Source organism: Cricetulus griseus, chromosome 3, assembly GCF_003668045.3.
Source record: "Cricetulus griseus strain 17A/GY chromosome 3, alternate assembly CriGri-PICRH-1.0, whole genome shotgun sequence".
NCBI lineage: Eukaryota > Metazoa > Chordata > Mammalia > Rodentia > Cricetidae > Cricetulus > Cricetulus griseus.
Window position 1 is genome coordinate 89,827,996 of NC_048596.1, and position 21,284 is coordinate 89,849,279.

General features: G+C 40.7%; 1 protein-coding gene across 3 annotated transcripts in view; it reads left to right on the forward strand.

The window, feature by feature from the left end:
- The first annotated feature begins 345 nt into the window (after positions 1 to 345).
- Positions 346 to 21,284, forward strand: part of Rnf141 (ring finger protein 141) — a 29,205-nt gene continuing 8,266 nt past the window's right edge. The window contains exons 1-4 of one of the 3 annotated variants that reach the window (XM_027410082.2): positions 346 to 461; positions 7,729 to 7,918; positions 10,953 to 11,061; positions 18,819 to 19,000. In XM_027410082.2, the coding sequence (XP_027265883.1) occupies positions 7,776 to 7,918; positions 10,953 to 11,061; positions 18,819 to 19,000 (434 nt within the window). In that variant the 5' untranslated portion in view covers positions 346 to 461; positions 7,729 to 7,775. Of the gene's footprint in view, positions 462 to 540; positions 739 to 2,267; positions 2,416 to 7,728; positions 7,919 to 10,952; positions 11,062 to 18,818; positions 19,001 to 21,284 lie in introns of those variants that run through there. The other 2 variants (XM_027410084.1, XM_027410083.2) reach the window with 2 other exon arrangements.

Consider the following 21,284-nt stretch of genomic DNA (forward strand, 5'->3'; position numbering starts at 1 on the left):
ATTTCCTTAATGAATAATAATGTCAGGCATCATTTTATATGCTTATTTACCATCCATAATCTAGAAAGCTCGTTCAGTCTTTGGCCAATTGAAAAAAAGTGCTTGTTTCTTTTTTGAGGTGGAAGAATTGTTTGTGTATTCTAATTGGAAGTACTTCTGTTAAATATATTTTGCTTATTCCAAGTCAGCGGCTTGCCTCTTCTTTTTTTCCTTTAAAAAATATTTTATTGATTTTTATATATGTATTTTATCTGCAAGTATGTGTCAGCAGCCTTGAGCCATAGAGGCCTCCAAAGCGAGCAGGTGGGGTGGAGCTCCGTCTCCAGGCAACGCTCGAGGGCGTGGCTTTGCGTCACTGAGGTGCGACTGGGACCGCCGCGGCGCCGCTGCCGCCTAGCGGGTTTAGCTAAGCAGCGGCTGAGGCGGCGTCGCTGGCGCGGGGGAGCAATGCCTTCATCAGGGTGAGCCTTGCAGCGCCGCCCCCTCGCCGTGTCCTTTCCCAGCTGCTCCACAGTCCTGGAGCAGGGAGTGGAGGCCGGGGTAGCACTGGGCTTCGGGGGAGCGAGGCCGCCCTGATTAGGGCCTCAGCTGTGGGTTTGGGGCACCGGCTTCCACGGAGGGTGGATGCGTTGGTTCCGCCTTCGCCGTGGTACTGAGGAAAGGTTTCCGATCAGCTCTGACTGTTTTGAATCTTGGCGCTGGAGCAATAAGCAGTTTAGCTGTTGGTTAGCTGAGCAGGTGCGCCGAGGAGGGGCCGAGGGGCGGGGGCCGAGGCGGGAGGGTGGCACAGGGCAAAGCTCCTAAGGGGGAAAGCCTGGGCCTGTAGCGTTGGCCAGCCCTCCTCCTGAACCCGCCCTGGATGTCCACCTGGGCCTTTGTTTGTCAAACTAATTGCTACCTTGAGAACCGACATTTAAAAAATAGTTTCCTTGCTAATCGTAATTGTAGGGTAAGTCGCCTTCTGTGTGCAGTTTCATTACAGAATGTGGGTTTACTATTGTTGGACTTTCTCCAGCCTACCTATTAAATAAATGGCCATGTGCCTTCTCTTTCTGACCCAGCCCCATTTCATGATGCCCGGCATCTCAAGTCCTTCTGTTGGATATGTGTAGCTGCAGTAACACTCCCAATTGCTTTTAATCCATATGTTACGAACTAAGTTGGTCATTTCCACTCCCTCTTCCATTCTTGCTATGCCATTAAGTTCATCCTTCAGAATTTTACCTTGGGAGTGAGCTGCCCAACAACCCATGGTTCTGATAGTTGTCTTTGAGAAGATAGCCTCCTGTATTTAGAACCCTCAAAAGTAGCATGGATTCCCCCTTCATGCTATCTGGTTTCAGTTTCTGTATATTTTCCTCAATTTGATTGTGGTTTTGTCATTTGATAAAAAGGAACAGTATATATAAGGGATATATATATATATATATATATATATATATATAGAGAGAGAGAGAGAGAGAGAGAGAGAGAGAGAGAGAATTTGTATCTTGGTTCTCTGATTATGACTTAATTCCTCTAGGGGAAGTTGTTTTCTCTTTCTAAACAGGTAAAGAAAGTGCAAAGAGAATTCTTACAAATCTAGTATTTTTTTTTAAAGAAGTGAACTTATTAGAACACACCAGGACTATTAGAACTCCAGCAATTACCCAGTACTCTGTTTTTAGGTTTCCAGTGTTTTTTAAGAGTTCTTTAGTTTCATTTTCTCTTACTTAAGACATTTGACCCTAGAACAGGCATTCTAGATTCTCTAGTGACTCTGACCAGTCTAATCATTGGACTATTATATCTGTGTTAATTTCAACAGCTGGTACTTCTTGTAAATTTAGAGTTTGTGTAAACAGTGAATAATAAGGTAGTGTCCTTCAACACCCAGTTGTAGGACTTAGTATTTATTACTAAGCTTGAAGATGTTATAAAATTTAACAGATTTCAAAGGTGCCTTTAATACCACAGTCCTTGTCAAATGATCAGTGTGTGTGTGTGTGTGTGTGTGTGTGTGTGTGTGTGTGTGTGTGTGTGTTCGCATAAGTGCACACCAAAGTTAACCTTGGATCTGGTTAGACTACACCTGCTGGATAGCAAGTCCCAGGGATGAGATTACAAGTGTGCCAACACTCTGTCTTTTCATGCTGGCCCGGGGATAGAACTTGGGTCCCATAAGCACTTCCCAGCTGAGCTCTCTTGCCCTCTTCTAGTCATCTTGCAGTTTGATTGTCTCAGTTTCCCTCCAATACATTTCTGAATGGCTTATGGTTTAAATTTTTAGAGCGCCTGTGTGTGAGAATTATTAGTGATGCAGTTGTTATATAAGGAATACTTGGACGACAACAACTCACTTGTTAGAAAAAGAAGTGATCAACTATCTGCGCCACCCACTGAAGAATGTGGCATTTTTGGAATCCTTGATTTCCTGTGAGTTTCAGAATAACAGCTCTTATTTAGAAAATCCTCCAGATGCTTTCAGGAAGCACAACTGTTTCTTGCTAGAAGGGGCCATGCTAGAGATGGCTCTTTGGTTTGAAAGCCACTCTTTGAGGAGTCTTGACCACTGACTTGTCTTTTGCTGAATTTTATTGCCAATGGTTTGCCAGCAAATTATGTCTGTAAGCAGCACTACTGTTCCATGATTTCAAGGGAGATATTTTGTTGTGCAGATATAATATATATATATATATATATATATATATATATTATATATATATGGGATAAGTTTTTACAATTTTACATTTTCCATAAATATATTTTAACTTCCACTTCATGTTAGTGTGGATGAATGACTGAGCTAATAAAAGAATACGAGATGAGTGATTTAAAAAATTTACTATGGTGACTAGGGAAATATGATATACATTTACCTGTTGTCCAGAATCGAGAACACAGGTAGGTGTCCTGAAGAACTCATGGGGGAGAAGTGTAAGTGATTTAATTGAATGATACATGCTATAATAGTAACACGTAGGTCATTAAAGAGTGATACTGCAAAGGTTGTGGCTGGCCACTGAAGTGTGACTTCAACAGATTGCTTTTGTGGATACTCATGTCAGTGGTTCTGTATTACACATAAAAAATTGTATTTTCACACAAGTGATGAAACTGGTTAAATGCAAGGCCCTCCCTCCTAACCAGTGCATAAGAAGTCTTTAAGGTACAGATACTTTCTAAAGTAGCAGATGAAAGAAGTGTGCTGGGACTTACTTTTCTTCCCTAGAGAAGGGGATGAAGCAATCATGTAAAAGTACCTGCCTTTTACCTGGGAAACTTCCCCCAGCCCCAACCTCTTGTCATCTTTTCACAATTTCACAACTCCTCTTTGTCTAGTGAGTACCTATGCTTTGGGCCCTATTTAAGGTCTTGTGAGGACTTCCCCATATATATAAACAATAAACCAAAATGTGTATAGTTTTCTCCTGTTACTTTTAGTTAACTTGGGAAGAGTTGGGGACTTTTGGTTCCCCTACAAATGTTGGTTCGGTTGTCATGAGTTCCATTAAGTCTTGATTGAGACCATTTCAGAAGTTTATTTTTCTCTGCTAGGTAATGTAGATGGAATTGGAAATATCAGGCTGGTTGATAAGTCTGTTTATTAAACTAGTACAGCAAAGCTTGAGGAAAGTTAAGCCTCATTTTGAGAACTAGAGCAGTGGTTCTCACTCTTCCTAAAGCTGTGACCTTGTGATACAGTTCCTTGTGTTAGGTTAGAGCAGTGGTTCTCAACCTTCCTAATGCTGTGACCCTGTAATGCAGTTCCTCATGTTGTGACCCAACCATAAAATTATTTTCATTGCTACTGCATAACTAATTTTGTGACTGTTGTGAATCGGAGTGTGAATATCTGTGTTTTCTGATGGTCTTTGGGGCCCCTACCCACAGATTGAGAACCATGGGGTATAGGTTAGCACCTCCATTTTGCACCTGGAAAATTCTCTTCGGTGTCACTCTTTAGAGGAACTTCCAATTTTTAAACATTTTCGTATTATATCATTGAAAACTTCACCTATGCTACAGCAGCACTTTCCATTGCTGTGTTGGTAGGGCATTCTTACATAAGTCTGGCTCTCCCCTCTGTCCTTATTGGCCAGTCTGTTCTTTATAGACATAAAAAAAAAAACAGTTCTTGTGACAGTTCCTGAAATATTTGAACAGGCTGTTGTGCTACACAGGTCATTGCGTAGCTGTACTCAGCCACAGCCAGTCACTTTCATGTGACTCTTGAATGTGTTCTCATGTGTTGGCACTCCTTTAAAGGTGTGGCCGCCTTGAGCTGAATGAAAACCTCTTGTGTGGTCAGCCCATTGTATGACACAGTAGAGTGGGAGGCTCCTTGCTGTAGACATCTGCTTCTAGCAAGAGTTAGGGTTATTTTGACATACCTGCTTAACCTATTGTATGTTATTTTAATCTAAAACCTCAGGACTCCTATTTTTGTGCTGCTCTAAAGCACATCTTAACTAGGTGCTTTTGTGCAGTCAGCTTTTCAGCATACTTTGAAGAATTAACTTCTTACTGTATTTATAGACTTAGGAAATCAGAGACTTATTCAGTAGATACAGTTCATTCATTCTAGTCTTGGTCAGCTGGTTTGGGCAAGCATACCTAATATTGTCTTTCAGTTATCTGAGAAAAATCTTAAACAGCCATCTTGATTTTGTTTTGGTGTCAACATCTCCCTTCTCTGGTCACCCCAGGGTTTTTATTTCCCTCCAAGGCACCATGGTCCACCTATCTCAGAGACTTTTGGAAACCTCTTCATAAAAATGCCCTCCCACCATGTCCCGACTCTCTTGCAAACCCAGACTATCTTTCTGGACTCAAGTGTTTGCCCAGGATTTCTTTTCCAACTCAAGGCTAGTGTCTCTCACCCTTCTAGGCTTTCATAACACTCTGTACTTGTTTGGTTTAGTGTTTCTCATTTTGTAATTATATACTTACTTGTATGACTATTGCTCCATCCCTAACTGTATCGGATACCCTGTGGTGCCAAGAAGCCTGTCTTTTTGTTTGCTCACCATCCTGTCCCCAGGCCATAAACAATACTTGTTAAATGTATTGTTGTTGTTGTTGTTGTTTGTTTTTCAAGACAGGGTTTTTCTGTGTTGCCCTGGCTGTCTTGGATTCATAGACCAGGCTAGCCTTGAACGCAGAGATCTGCCTGTCTCTGCCTCCTGAGTACTGGGATTAAAGGTGTGTGCCATCACAGAATTTTTAGAAAGACCATGTATGACAGTGGTTTCCAGCTGCTCTGTAGCCATTTGCTTATGTTTCCACACATTTGAATCAGAACATGAAAAGTAAAGATAGCATGTGTTTAAATACCTATATTCAGTGTCAGGGTGAAATTACTGCTTTTCTTGATAGGGACTTACTCTAATGCCATACCCTACTTTTTATGTTATAAGATGTTACATTTTTCTTAGGTTTTTGGCATTTGGGAATTTTTGTTTTGAAACTGTCTTTGCTTAGGATAAAATGGAGTTCAACACTATTGTGTTTTGGGATGTCACTAGTCTGTGCTGCCCAGAAACCACTAAGGTGAATTCCTTGGACACCTTCTCTAAGCTGGGAATTTTAATGGTTTCTCTTTGGATATAGTTGGTATGAGTCTGTTATACTTGGGCATATTTAAATTGTAATCTTTTGCCTTCAGAGATTATGTTTTAGTAGTCTAGGTTTCCTTCTTTTTCATTATTCCTCTACTATGGTATTTATTGCTACCACATGGGTTCAGATCCAAAATAGTATTAGGGGAATTATTTTTTTTTTAGTATAATTATACTTTTTAAAGTAACTTTAAAAAACCATATAGCACATTAAATTTAATACTGAAAGTAATACATATTTGTGGTTATACGCTTTAGTTTGAAATCTTTTTGTTTGTTTTGTTTTGTTTTGTTTTCTGAGACAGGGTTTCTCTGTGTTAATACCCCTGATTGTCCTGAGACTTACTTTGTAGACCAGGCTGGCCTCAAAACCACAGAGATCCATCTGCCTTTGCCTCCTGAGGGCTGGGATTAAAGGCATTCGTCAGGACCTGGAGACTGCTCTTGCAGAGGTCCCGAGTTCAATTCCCAGCAGCCACATGGTGGCTCACAACCATCTATAATGAGATCTGATGCTTTCTTCTGGTTTGCAGGCATACAGTGCCTAGAACACTGTATACATAATAAATTAATAAATCTTAAGAAAAAAAAAAAACAGAGGTGGTGGCAATGCACGCCTTTAATCCCAGCTATCGGGAGACAGAGGCAGGGGCAGATCTCTGTGAGTTCCAGGCTAGCCTGGTCTACAAAGCTACACAGAGAAACCTGTCTCAAAAAACAAACTAAAAAAGGTATGCACCACAACTGCCCTGCTAAAGTCACATTTTTAAAAATGTTTATTTGCCGTGTGTGTATACGTGCATGTGTCTACGGGTGCACATGCTACAGTGCATGTATGGAGGGCAGGACAACTTTCAAGAGTTGTTTTTTTTTTTTTTTTTTTCCATCATGTGACTCCTGCCAATAGAACTCAGGTTGTCAGGCTTGGCAGCAAGTGCAGTTGCCCACAAGCCACCTTGCTAGCCCTAAAGTCACATATTTTTATTTAAACCTATAATGTCATTTTGATTAAACAATAAAGCAAGCTTTCTGCTGAAATTCTTTTCTATGTAATTGTTACTACTTTGCTTGCTTTATGTGGCAAGGGTGTAATTTGAGTAAAAGTAAAAGATAGATATTTTTATGGTAAACAAAATGGAATTTGCTGAGAGTTCAAAGTTCACATCTATCCCACACCGTAGACTTAACCATTTCCTTATCCATAAAATGAGGATATAAAAAAATCCATCTACCCTGTAGGATGCCGTGAGTAATAAATGATGTCATAGATGGAAAGCATTTAGTTTGGAGTCTGACATATAGTAGACAGTCTGGAAATGTCTTTAGGAAAATGCAGTCACTTGACTGCCTCTCCGTCTCTCTCTGTCTCTCTCTGTCTCTGTCTCTCTCAATCTCTCTCTCTCTCTCTCTCTCTCTCTCTCTCTCTCTCTCTCTCTCTCTCTCTCTGTGTGTGTGTGTGTGTGTGTGTGTGTGTGTGTGTGTGGCTTTTGTTTTTGATAGAGGCCTGTCACTCTTCCATTATCATAAGTGAATCATTTAGCTATATGATTCTGAAAAACTTGATATAAATTTTTACTTTAAAAATGGTTAAATAAATTGTATCTCAGATTCATTTGAGTTGACTGAATCCCCCTTAAGGTGCTTGTAGTTTTTGTTTGCTTTTTGAAGGACAACTGTGCTGGATAGTTTTATATCAACTCAACCCAAGCTAAACTCATCTGAGAAGGGGGAACTCCAATTGAGAAATTACTTCCATAAAATGAGGCTGTAGGCAAGGCTGTAGGTCATCTGCTTAATTGGTGATCACTGTGGGAGGGCCCAGCCCGTTGTGGGTGGTGTTATCACTGGGCTGGTTGTCTGAGGTTCTATGAGAAAGCAGGCTGAGTAAGCCCACTCCTTTGTGGCCTCCACATCAGCTCCTGCCTCCAGGTTCCTGTCTTGGGTTCCTGTCCTGACTTTCTTTGATAATGAACAGTGATGTGGAGGTGTAAGCCAAATAAACCCTTTCCTCCCTAAGTTGCTTTGGTCATGGTATTTTATCACAGCAATAGTAACCCTAACTAGGACAATGAGTATATTGGTATTTTTTATAATTATGTACAAATAACTTCTGCATTGTATTTAATAGAAACTATGTGAAGCAAAACTCTGAATTCTGAAAGACACCGTTTCACCATGGGACAACAAATTTCGGATCAGACGCAGCTGGTTATTAACAAGTTACCAGAAAAAGTAGCAAAACACGTCACCTTGGTTCGAGAAAGTGGTTCTTTAACTTATGAAGAATTTCTTGGGAGAGTAGCTGAACTCAATGATGTGTAAGCCTTGCTCATCTTCTTTCTGTTTTCCCTCATGTGTGATCCCATTTGTTATGTACAGAAGGTAACCATATGTACTGATGGTAAGAATGAATGTTTTTTAGCATAAGTTAGAAAGTACATTGACTGTCTGCTCTAAGTAGACTTTAATGTAGCTATTTTAAAATATGGAAAGGGAACAGAGGGGTGGGAGGAACTTAAAATGAAAATTAGAACACAGGCAGCAGGTATGGCAGAGCAATTCTAGAATGTACTGCAGCTCAGCAGCTGTACTAAGAGGCTGTAACTGACTCTGGTGTGGAAGCACTTAAAGATAATTTGCCATCAGTCACCAGAGCAAAAGAGTTGGACAGTCAGAAGCACCACAGTGTACCAGGTATGTGTGTGGCCGCCTGTTTCTTCACTGAAGTAGTCTGCTTAACTCTCCTGAATGAGTGTCTAAGATAGTGTAAATTTCTCCACCTTGAACTTAGTCTTTCTTTATGGATTTCACCTCAATTTTTGTGCTGATCTATGTAGAAGCTTTTCAAAGTACAAAGGGCTCTTTGCCTTTGAGTGGCCTCAGACCCCTATACTTTCTCAGTACTGCTGGTCCGTCCGTCCCCCCCCCCCCCCCCCCCCCCCCCCCCCGTCCCTGCAGCAGGTGTATTGGTGACACTTTTTTTTTCTCTTAAACCTTCCTCTGGTAGCACCTTCTACTTTACTTTATTCTGTATCAATCTTCTGTCTCTTGGGGAACTTAATTAAAACTTGCCTAAGATACTTTAAATGATATATTTAAAAATATTTCTATTTTATTTTATCTGTATAAAGTTTTGCCTGCATGTATGTTTGTACACCACATGCATGTCTGGTGCCTGTAGAAGCTTGAAGAGGGCACCACATTCACTGAGACTGAAGTAACAGACCATTGTGGGCTGCCATTTAGGTGCTGGAAATTGAACCCAGGTCACGTGGAAGAGTAATCAGTGCTTGTAACCACTGACCCATTTTTCCAGCCCCCTTAAGTGATATCCTAAAGCCTCTCTCTAGTCTCTTCAATCTAACCAGTGTTCACTGAAGACGATATGCACAAAGCACTGTGCCATGGGTTTGAGCATTTTAACTGATGATTCAAATATTGATGACACTTCCAGCTGTCGGTGAATCAGAAGTTCCTTCCATTATCCTACACTGCTTCTTATTCAACCATCTCAAAGCCCAGGACCACTACATACAAATTTATAGTAGTAGTCACTATTCTATTAATAGCTCATCTCGTGCTGATATGTATGCACCTATGCTGGAGGCTTTTATGACAACCCTGTTGGATAAGGGACATAGTGACAATGTGAAACATGTTATGTAAGATGATCATACTTCTTTGTGAATATAGCGTCTATTATTTTTAGTCAGTTATGAAGGCTAAAGGACAGTCCTAAGGTTTTATTGGGGTAGCTTTCTTTTAAGAACACTGAATTTTATTAATTAAAAAAAAGAAAAATAGCTTGTTTCTGGAGTCATATTTATAAGGAGTAAAATGGGATTGAGAATTTAGTAGTATTAGAAGCATAGGGTACCTTATTCTTATTCCAACTTTTAAAAATATTACATTTATTTATTTATGGGGGTAGTGCACATGTAGAGGTCAGAGGACAATTTTAGGAATCTGTTCTCTCCTAACATGTGGGTCCCAGGGATTGAACATAGGTGATCAGGCTTGAGCAAGTGTCTTTACCAAACACTAAGCCATCTCTCCGATGCATTGCTCCAGCTCCTAGGAAGAGTAATTCATAATATTTGCCATCCTTTAGTTCATTATATATGTAAACTCAGACTATTTAATGCAGTTTTGCTTATTGACCTAAAGTTTTTAGAAGGAAAAAAATTGTCCTTTGACATCACTTATGAACTAAATTACTGTGCCACAGTAAAAATATATTCCTTTTACTTACTTGGGACAGGATGCTCAAGTGAATTTGAGAGTTTTGTTTATTTTGGTGGCTTTCTTTTTGTTGTTGTTGTTGTTCTGTTTTTGTTTTAAAGTGTTGAGAATTAAACCTAAGCTCTTGCTGCTGACTGTACACTAAGCAATACCAGCAGTGTAGTTTGAAACACGTTTCCATGGGCTAGAGTTGGACATTTCATGAATACAGTGCTCCCTTCTGTCTGCCAACCATGAAGTCAGACCTGCATAGAGGTGTGGCTTGGTATCTGGGGAAACAACTGGAAGCTGGCATGTCTGAGTTACTCCCTTTGGCTGGCTTGTTGAGGCCAGTTGATTTACTTAGCTGGAAGGTACTTAATTGTATGCAACTCTCCTGCTGCTAGTGCTCAGAGAAAAGCCAGTAATGATAATGGGAGCTACAGTCTTAGGCCTTTAGATCCATTTTAGATGGTGTTGATAGCAAGATTCTGAAAGTGTGGCTCTTGTAACTACTTCTTGAGGAAAGAGCAGTAAAGCTATATTAGTATCACAACTATTTGTTTTACTTGGATGAACCCAAAATTAGTATAAATTGAAAGCTTTCAAAAAAGTATGTGAATGTGGTTATGTAAATAGGACTCAACCAAAAATAAGGTATTCCTTAGAATTATGTGTATTTGGTCAGCATTTCTGTAAATTAAGCCTGCAAACTTTTACCTAAAGTACCAGTTTTCTTGAGCTATGTTTGTCGGGGTTAATTGTTATTGCATGTTTTCTTTTAGTCAGGACCTCATGCAGCCCAAGCTGGCTTCAAGCTCTCCTTGAACTCCTGATCCTCCTTCTTTTCATCTCCCGGGTGCTGAGGTCATAGGCTAGTGTCACCATCCCCAGCTTAGGATGAAGTTTTTCAAAACATCTGTTTTAGGCATTCAGAGACAATTGAAATATAGATATGGAGTATTCCACAGAGCTTTTGACTTTAAAAACATTGGCAACAATCTCTGTCCCTGTGCTGTAGGAATCTGCTTATTGCAATCACTTCTGCTTTTTTCCTTCCTTGTTGGAAAGTGTTTCTTGAATTTGGTTTTACTTTTCATAAAAATAACAAATGTGCTTGCCTCTTTTCAGAACTGCTAAGGTAGCTGCTGGCCAGGAAAAACATCTTCTCTTTGAGGTACAACCTGGGTCTGATTCATCTGCCTTTTGGAAAGTGGTTGTACGGGTGGTCTGTACCAAGGTAAGATTGGTAGTCTTCTGTTTCAGAGCTGATACTGTATTGGTAGTTAGAGGCACATTTAATAATGTAATAGACTATACATAAATGTTATTGATTTTGTAGAACATGGGGGGTGTACGTGCACACGTGTGTGTGTGTGTATGTGTGTGTGTGTGTGTGTGTGTGTGTACTCTAGTACTAAATGTGTTAGTCTATGTATGCGTGTGTACATCATGATTGAGGCCAGACATTGACATTAGGCATCTGTCACACTTCACCGTATTTTTTGAGACAGGGTCTTTCATTGAACCTGAAGCTTACTTATCATTTTGTCTCGGCCGACAGGCCAGGAACCCCACCTCATGCCCAGGACCGTCTATTCTCTGCTCCCCTAGTGCTGGGCTTACATAAATACTCTTTTGCACCCAGATTTTATGTGGGTCCTGAGTATCTGAGCTTAGGTCTTCATGCCTGTGTAGTTGGCACTTTGCTGAACTACATTCTTGACCCTGAAAGCACTGTTTGATATTGTTGTTGCTTTCAAGCTGTTTGAATCTCACTGTTGTCTAATTCCAAGTCATAGAGATTATTATAATTGGGAGGAAGTGGTAGTAAACTTATCCTCACCCAACATCTGTCTTTTGAGGTTTAGCCAGCTATGGAGCCCTCAGAGGACATGTTATAGTTAGCTCTGAGGTGTTACCTTAAAAATTAGTTATCTCAGGAAGTTCGTTCTTTTGAGAACATTGTTTTACATTCACTTAAAAACAATATCCACTGGAGAGGCTGTGCTGATTTTTGAGTTATGGAATGAACTTTTGTCAGGAATGTACTATCTTATAGTTGAGTTTTTATATTTTAGGTAACTGCTAAAAGTATTTTGGCAGCTGTTACAGAGTATTAGAAAACTTCCTTCTCTCAGCAAGTTATTTAGAATAGCAATTCTTAGTCATAGGCTTTTGAGAGGAAATGAATTTTATTAGCTCTCCTTCAGTTTCAACCCCTCTTCTAAAAGCTAAGGTAAGCCATATAAGCCATAATGTACACAGTCGTGAATGCCCTAATGTCCATTCGTGACCAATTGGACTCTCTACCAGGTGAGTCACTTGACAGTCTGAAATATACTATATAAAAGATAATACTCTGTTTATGGACATGGATAGAAGCTAATCTTGTTAAGCAAATCTTAAAGGACAAGGGGCAGTCTTAAGAGAATTATCTCAGAAGATTTCTTTTAAGAACATTGGGAACAACAACCCTTTTTGATGTGTATATAATACGCTAGAAAAAATGGTATTTTATTCTGCAAATAAATGCTAGTGAGTCACAGACCCCAGAGACGGCCTTAGTAGTCTGTCACATTTCCATAGTGAGTTGTCAGGTTTACTTCTGCCATGTTTTATTTCTGGTTTATTCAAGCAGAATAGAGCTAAGAGTGCAAGCAAATGCCATGTCCTCAAGGAAACTGATTATAGTTCAGGTCCTTGTCCCTTCCAAGTAAGAATGGCATAGACTCTGGTGATCTCCACGCCTCCAGAATCCTCCAAATTCCAGTTTATGCTGCCGTGAAATGGCTTTTCTGCCACACAGCTCTCCTCAGCTCTCTACCCTGCTTAACACTCTACAGTCCTCAATGCCTATGAAACTCACCTACTCTTGTATGTGGCATTCATGGCCCCCACCACGACTCCAACCTTCTTTTCTGCTTTAAGCACTATTCCCTTTTACATTCTGCATGTCCATCACTGTTAATGAATTGAAGTTATTACTTTTACAGCTCACACCCTCTGTTTATTGAGTTCTCACAACTAGAACGTCTGTTCCTTCTGTCTCTTTAATGGTTATCAGCTATGAGTCAGAGAACACTTGTTTAAACAAGTTTAAACAAAAGCCGTTTATTTTCTCATGCATCAGCAAATCCTGATATAGTGGTTCCAGAGGTGGTTACAGGCCCAGCAGATGTCCATAACCATTGGTCAATAGTCAGTCTACCTTCTATACACATACACACACACACACACAACACACACAACACACACACACACACACACACACACACACACACACACGCGCACACACACACAAAAACACACAGTGGGGGGTGGAGAGAGAAGGAGAGGGAGATGGGAGGGATGATTGGCTTAGATCAGACTAACCAGTACTGATTCCTAAGGCATTTTAGGGAGTGGAGGATTCCAAAATAAAAGCAGGTGTGCCAGCAACTAAAGAGGGAACAAGACTTGGACAGTCAGCTGCTGTTCCCATCACTCTTGCATGTGGAAACATGATGTCACCAATGGTCCAGCTTAGGTACCGTCTTATTCATAGTCTCCCTTCACAGAAATTTTCTAGCCTCTTCTAAATTCCAGTGGTTCTAGGTTTCTACTTCACCACTAACATTCAGTACTAAGAATAGTCAGGCTGGGAGATGGCTCAGCGGTTAAGAGCACTGGCTGCTCTTCCAGAGGACCTGGGTTCAATTCCCAGCATCCACATGGTAGTTCACACTGTCTGCAACTCCAGTTCCAGGGAATCTGACACCTTCACACAGACATACATGCAGGCAAAACCACCAATGTAAATGAAATAAAAATAAATTAAAACAAAATGAAGAGTAGAGTAGTTTGTTTAGTCCCTAATTTCCCTGTGGCTCCTTGGGCGGGAACTGTTCCTTGCAACTACGTGTCATGGCTGAAATATGTGCTTTGCATGCCGCAGCTCACCTTGTACTACATGACCAAAAACCTGTTGAAGAAATACTCTCCTTTGCATGGCCAGGGCTGAGTCTTCCCTTTTGTTTGGCATACATGTTACCTATATTATATTCACTCTTCATCCTTAGTTCATAAAATACTTAGTTTGCAAGGAAGAGACCTCTATAATTATCAGAATGTAAATGTATCAGGCTTCTGATCCCTTGGTTTTCTGTTACTCCTTTCGATACAGAGTTAATGTTTGATATTATTATTAGTCAGATTCTTTTTTGCCCCAGCAACTTTAACTGTGTTACTGTGTAGTTAAGTTTAAATTATTGTATTCTGTTGAAATTCTTTCTTTCTTTCTTTCTTTCTTTCTTTCTTTCTTTCTTTTTTGTTTGTTTTTCGAGAGAGGGTTTCTCTGTGTAACAGCTCTAGCTGTCCTGGAGCTAGCTCTGTAGACCAAGCTAGCCTCCAACTCAGAGTTCTGTCATTTCTTACAAGCTTTTTTGCCTGTCATTTCAGGCAAGCTTTATTTGTTAGAGTATAAACAAGACATCACTACATTCCCCTTTTGTCTAAAATAAAAAGGTTATAACTAACATAAGAAAAACTATACACAGTAAGTACAATAACTATATATAATATATACAGCAACAAATATATCAACAATGTCTAGTCTGTTAACAATTAACAAATTCAGAGAAAATACTCCATATCTATCCTATCTTGGTGAATCCAAAAAGTTGTATCTACTTCACTTTTCATTCTAACTTGCATTACCACAACTATTTTTTTAATGTCTCTCAAACTTATACACTTTACCTTTCTTTGTTTGGGGGGGGGTGTTTTGAGACAGTTTCTCTGTGGCTTTGGAGGCTGTCCTGGAACTAGCTCTTGTAGACCAGGCTGGTCTTGAACTCACAGAGATTCACCTGCCTCTGCCTCCCGAGTGCTGGGATTAAAGGCGTGCATCACCTACGCCTGTCTCACTTTACCTTTCTTTAAGGAATTCCTCTTCTGAATCTGGTAACAAGGAAAACTGTGGTGATATATTGTTTATGATTATTAAAGCTTGCCTGGGAATTCAGAAAGCAAAGTCATCCACAAGCCATAGAAGCCAGGCACACATCTTTAATCCCAGCAGCCAGAAGCTAGGAGGTGCTAGTACACACCTTTAATCCTAAAACTCAGGATTAAGAAGTAAATGGATCTCTCTGAGTTCAAAGCCACCTAGGGACACTTGAGGTTGAATCAGTCTAAAAGAGTAACAGATCACACGCCCTTAATTCCAGCACTAGAGAGGTATAAAAGCTAGAAGCAGGGTCTTCAGTATTCAGTAGGAGGCATTCATTCTCCAGCCATGCTGAGGAGAGACAACAGTCTGAGGCTTGGTGAGAGCTTGTGGATCCAGGATCAGCCCTTTCAGTCTGAGGTAGAGGTAAGAAGTTAGTGGCCACCTGCTTTGCTTTTCTGATATTCAGTTGAAGCTTGAACCCCAATATCTGTCACTGGGTCATTTATTTGTTTGTGTTACAGAAAACTATAACTATAAAGTCTTCAACTCCATCAGAGACCCGAGAAGGAAATAATATTACCTGAGTAAGCAGGAAGTGCAAGCAAGTGACTTCCATAAAATGTGAGAAATGACAGAAACCTGCCTCTGCCTCCCAAGTGCTGAGATTAAAGGTATATACTGCCACACCCAGTGAAATTCTTAAAATAAGATTCTGAGTAGAAAAATAAAAGTATTTAAGACAGCTGTGCACGCCTTTAATCCCAGCACTCAGGAGGCAGAGGCAGGTGGATCTCTGAGTTCCAGGCCAGACTAGTCTAGAAAGCGAGTTCCAGGACTGCCAGGCCTACACAGAAAAACCCTGGTCTTGGGGGGGGGGGGGAAGCAAAAACAAAACAAAAAAGTATTAAAGGCAATGGCCATTAGCACCTTCTTTTGTATGTGCATTTTCCCCCCCTTGATGGTAGATCTATTCAAAGAATTTTTATTTGCATTTCTTTGCAAAGGATGTTGTGAAGCCAGTATTTGGATTAGAAAGAGTTAAGGCTAGTGTGGAAAAATGATTTGGGCCAAAAGTGTTGTGTTTTTTCTCTTTATTTTTTTTCTTTTATTTTAATTAAAAAATTTTCAGGGCAGGGTTAGCAGTCTCAGTGTGTAACCCAGGCTGTCCTAACTAGTTCCTGGGAATCTGATGACCTCTTCTGATCTCCTCAGGCACCAGGCACACATGTGGTACACATAAATACATGCAGGCAAAAAACTGACACAGATAAAATAAATATGTAAAGCCCCCAAATTTATAGACTGAAGTGGCTGTTAAGAAAACTTCATTAGAGGGCTGAGTAGAAAGAGTTTAGTCAGCAAAACCCTTGCCATGCTATCATGAAGACGTGAGTTCAATTCCTGGAACCCACAGTTTAAAAAAAAAAAAAAAAAAAAAAAAAGCCAGGCTTATTGGTATAATCCTAGCACTGAGGTGCAGGGGGTGGGGATGGGGAGACAGGAGGATCACAGGGGCTTCCTGGCCAGCCAGCTTAGCCCAATTAGTAAGTCTAACCAACACAAGACCCTGTGTCAAAGAACAGGTAAAAGGTGTCCTGAGGAGCAAACAGTGCCCAAGGTTGACCTTTCCTTCACACATATGCCCACACGTGAATACACCTGCATGTGTGTGGGCAGACAGGTCTTCATGAAGTGTGTGTCTTACACCTAGTGTGCTAAATTGACACCTTGCAGTTGTCCATTAGTGTTCCTAACCACCCATGTTCAGATTCTGGAGGCCCTCACGAGGTCCTCTCTACTTTGAGTTATTCATGATGGCCATCACTTCTCACCAAGAGTATTCCAGTCACCTCCCAAGAGGTCCCTGCTTCTGCTCTGGTATCCCTCTGTGTATTCCCAGCACAGAAGCCATTCCTTATCTGTGAAGTAGATCCTGTTATGATTTGGCTCAAAGCGTTCCTGTAGCCTCCTGTGCTTGGAATAAAAGTCAAAGTCATTGTTGAGATCAGCAAAGTTCTATCACTGCCTCACCTTCTAACTTATCTTTCACCACCTTTCCCTCTGTCTTACCAACTCCTGGCTCTTTATCTGGAAGCCTTCCTTGCCCTTCAGCTTCCCCTTTCCCTGTTTTATCTCCACTGCACTGATTTCCATCTAACATCCCCAGGTAGCCATATGTGACTCCTTCCAGTACCCCTTCTAGTTCTTAAATGTTTCTTTTACCTTGGGACCTTCCTTGCCCTTCAGCATCCTCTCTTCCCACCTTATGTCCACCACACTGATTTCCATCTACTCTAGTCTGTTCTTTGTTTCTCTTCCCTGTCATGCAGCTTGCACACAGCAGGGGTTTCTGTTTTATGCTACTTTGTCTTTAGTCCCTAGAAGTAATGCACATCATGCCCATAACATCTGCATTGTGGACACTCAATAAATACAAGGACTCTGTGATTAGAATAGTTACTGTATGACCCATTTCATTAATAGAGTAAGACCCTTATATGAGTCACCTCATAATGTATTCTATGTTATGCAGTTTCAAAAGAACACTGGCCCACTTTTCTGAGTTCTGAAGGCTTATTCTAAATGTTTCTGTAAATTCCCTGTCATGTTTTATTTGTTCTCTCTATATAGTTTTTTTTTATTGCAAAGAATCTTGTATGTTTGAATCTCCACATAGATATTAGCTTCCCAAAATTTAATCAGGTTTTTGAATATTAGATATGATTTTATATTTTCACAGTATGGAATCTGACCCTTTCTTGAGTCTCAATATTTTTTGCTACTTTCTCAGATAGTAAACAATTAATAAATGATTAGTTATACCTTAGCATTTTCATTCAAATACTGCTGTGATAATTTTAAATCTATGTACAGTCTGTGTTCTCATATTTTCTTTTCTATGAGCACATTTAACAATCCTTAGGCTCACTGTTACTGTCCCTGCCCTTTTCTGTCTTTTTTGAGACAGTCTTGTTGTGACATCCAGCCTCCTGGGTCCTGGGATCATTCAGGTATATACCCCACACCCAGCCAGTTCAACTCTCTACATAGTTTCTAGCCTTTCTAGTCTTTGGATAATGTTGTTTCTTTGTTTTTACTTTTTGTTTGTTTGGTTTTTGAGACAGAGTCTCATTACATAACCCAGGCTTGCCTTAAACTTGAATCGGTCCTCCTGCATCAGCCTCCTGTATGCTGGGATTACAGGAATGTACCACCACTCTCAGCTTTGTACAGACTTCTCTACCACCTCATCTGCTGAAAAGAAGTCTATCTACCTATAACTAATCTCTGATTATCTCATGCTCTTCAAAAGCATTACATCCTCATTCTGATTTCAGTTATTTCAAAAGATAATGTGTGTTCCACTCTGATTTTCTCAAGTCTTATGAAAGTGTCCTCTATCCTTGTCTCAAGTATGGTGCATCAGATTGTCAAGTGGAAAGGAACCTACAAAGGAACTATCACCAAGCCACTGGTTCAACTTCATAGGAAATGAAATTTTATGAAATCTCAAAATTCAGTAACTTTTTATAGTTTAATGTAGCATTTAGGTTTAGTTTAAAAGTACAAAGTAGCATAAAGATGTTCAAGAACTGAGCTGAGGAAATAGCTCAGTTGGTAGAGGGCACTGTGCAAACATGAGGGCCTGAGTTTGATCTCCAGAACCCATGTTGGGGAGGGGGGGAATCTAAGCATTACAGCATGCTTGTAATCTCAGGAGCAAGGAGGTAGAGACAGGTAGATGAATCCCTTATGCCTCCTGGTTTGTTGAAAGTTTCAGGCCAAGTGAGAGAACTTCAAACAGACAGAGCAAGTAGCCAGTGTCCTACCCTGTTGTTATCAACTCCAGACAGGATGCCTGATCAACTTTTCGAGGTTATTTTGAATGTCAGATGGGAAAATTTTTTAAGTTCTCTAATGAACTACACAACTGAAGAGAATGTGAGTATTCTTTAATCAGACACTTATTTTCCTAGGTACATTCCATACCATAAATTTCTGTTTCCTAGGATATTTGACTGAGTTGTGTGTCTGTGCCCCCCTACCTTCCCCATTGTTTCTAGATTAACAAAAGCAGTGGTATTGTGGAAGCATCACGGATCATGAATTTATACCAGTTTATTCAGCTTTATAAAGACATCACAAGTCAAGCTGCTGGAGTGTTGGCTCAGAACTCCACCTCTGAAGAGCCAGATGGGAACCCGTCCTCTATAACGTCATGTCAGGCTAGTCTGTGGATGGGCAGGTATGTGTGTACCATGTAACACAGTTACAGTGAATAAGCAAAGCTCTGAGATCACAGTGACATTCTCCCTAGTGCTTGGTGACACCCTCAGGCCTGTTACCTCTGTCAGTGTTATAGCCAGATCAGTTTTAGGTTATCCTATTCTTCGATTCATTTTACAGTCCCAGATTAAGGTGGTTCACAACAGGAAATGTTTCTGTCAGCTCACTCTCTGGGGAACCCACTCTCTGTCTCTTGAATTTAATAACATTAATTACTGATGCTTCCCCTTTAACAGGTTTTTAGACAGTCAAAGCCATTTATAAAATTAGGTCCAAGAATCTGGCAAAATTGTTTCAGAAATGATGTAATTGGAAGTTAAATTTTTAAATATTGTCTCCAGGCCTTGGTGGTCTACTTAGTAAAGAACAAGCACTTGTATGCATGTGGACACTGCATTAGCAGGAGGAAATGATGTCAGATGGAGTTTACCATGATGGCACCTGCTTACTCGGGCCTCATGTATTACTGTTCTGTCTGAGCTTTTCTTTGTCCATGCTTTTGGTGTTGCAAGTTCCCTGCTGCTGCTGCTGCTGCTGCTTGACATGACATATTTAAATTTGTAAGTGCCTTGTTGGAGAAAGACTTCTGTGTTTCCAGGCGTGTTGATATCTTGTCTTACTGGGACACTGGGAGATGGCAGAATCTGCATTGACTCTGCCCTAATTAAGTTAAGTCTGTGTTTGACAGGGGTTTCCCTTTTATTGCTTTATCCACAGTTGCATTTTTGCTCCATTCTGAGTGTTTTGAAAGCTGAAAGTGGTTTTTACATCTGTAGCCACTGAAAAACAAGTGGCATTTCTCTTCCTGTTGGGGTCGTCTTCAGGAAGATGGTGAAAGTGTTACTCTTAAAGACTAGGAAAAGCCGTACCAGTTGGTTAGGTAAGCCAGCACTTGGCTTCATGCATTGTGGGCTTCTAGTGGTACCCTGGTACCCAGGTCATAGAAAAAGACTTTGCAAGTAGAAGGTGAGCCTGGGGGCTTCTGCAGTCCTGCTTCACTTAGATGCATAGTTCTGTTAGTAGCTAATGTTTGCTGAGTACTTGCAGTTCATTAAATCCTAACAGTTATTCCACAGGAATACAATTAGTCAGATGAGGAAAGCGGGTTTAGAGGAATAAGTGTGTGACTAGATATTGATTGACATAGCTAAAGACTCACGTTTAGCCCATTGATGCTCAGTGGTTTGGAGGAGGAGCTGGAGATTGTCCAATTCTGAGATGCTCCAGTGCCTCTGATCCTAGGCAACTGCTCTGTGTGTGCTCTACAGGATCAAGACTGCACCATAGTTCACCGAATGGAAACCAGCTTGTACTTACAAGTTGCATTACCACTAGCTCCCACAGCTTTGTGAGACTCACTGTCTCAGAGAAGCAATCCTCTTCATATCCAGATAGTTTTAACTACTGTGAAGGTTTTCTTTTTGCCTTCTAGCCTCAGAGTAGTCTCAGTCTGGCCCTCTGGAAGCAGCACAGCAAAGGCCCTAGAACCAACTTGCCTGTGTTCAAACCTTAACTCTCCCCTTTCCTCAGTTTGAGAGCAATGGCATCTGCCCTAGAGGACTGGTGAGAGTTAAGTGAGTTAATAGATGAGACACAGAATAGTACCTGGCACATATTGGTATATGTGGGGGCATTAACTCTCACCATTATTATTAAATTATAGAGTGCCCTGCTCGATAAATTATAGAGTAGCCATGCATGACCTCTGGAATTCCACCAAACAAGTCTGATTTCTTCCGTCCTTCAAATGTTGAAAACTAATCAAATTCCTACTGAGCCTTGATCTTCAGAATAAGTGTCTCCAGCTTTGGTTTCCTGAGTTCTTCCTGCACTGGTGTCCTGTGTGGTCCTCATCTGTCAGTGTGCCTCTCAGGGGCTGCAGTAGGAAGCGGCACCCTTCCAGCTCCAAGTGGTCAGATAGAGCAAGGTTCCTTCCTCCTGCTAACTGTGCTACTAGGAAGATAGCAGAGAGTAGCATGGAGCAGCTTCTGCTGGCAATCTGTCTCTGTTTTCTCTGACTACCATGCTATTCTTTGTAATGGCCTTCTGCTCCTGACTCTGAAACTTCCCTGTCAGGACACCCTGTCACTCTGTAGAGTCTGCTGTGTTCTCAGCTGCTGACACCCTTGGGTGACGACTGGGACACTCATAAGCAGAAATGCTAGACCATTGGACCTGAAAAGGCACTTAAATGTCAATATATGTGTATAAATGTTGGTATGCATATTTGTACGTGGCTAATG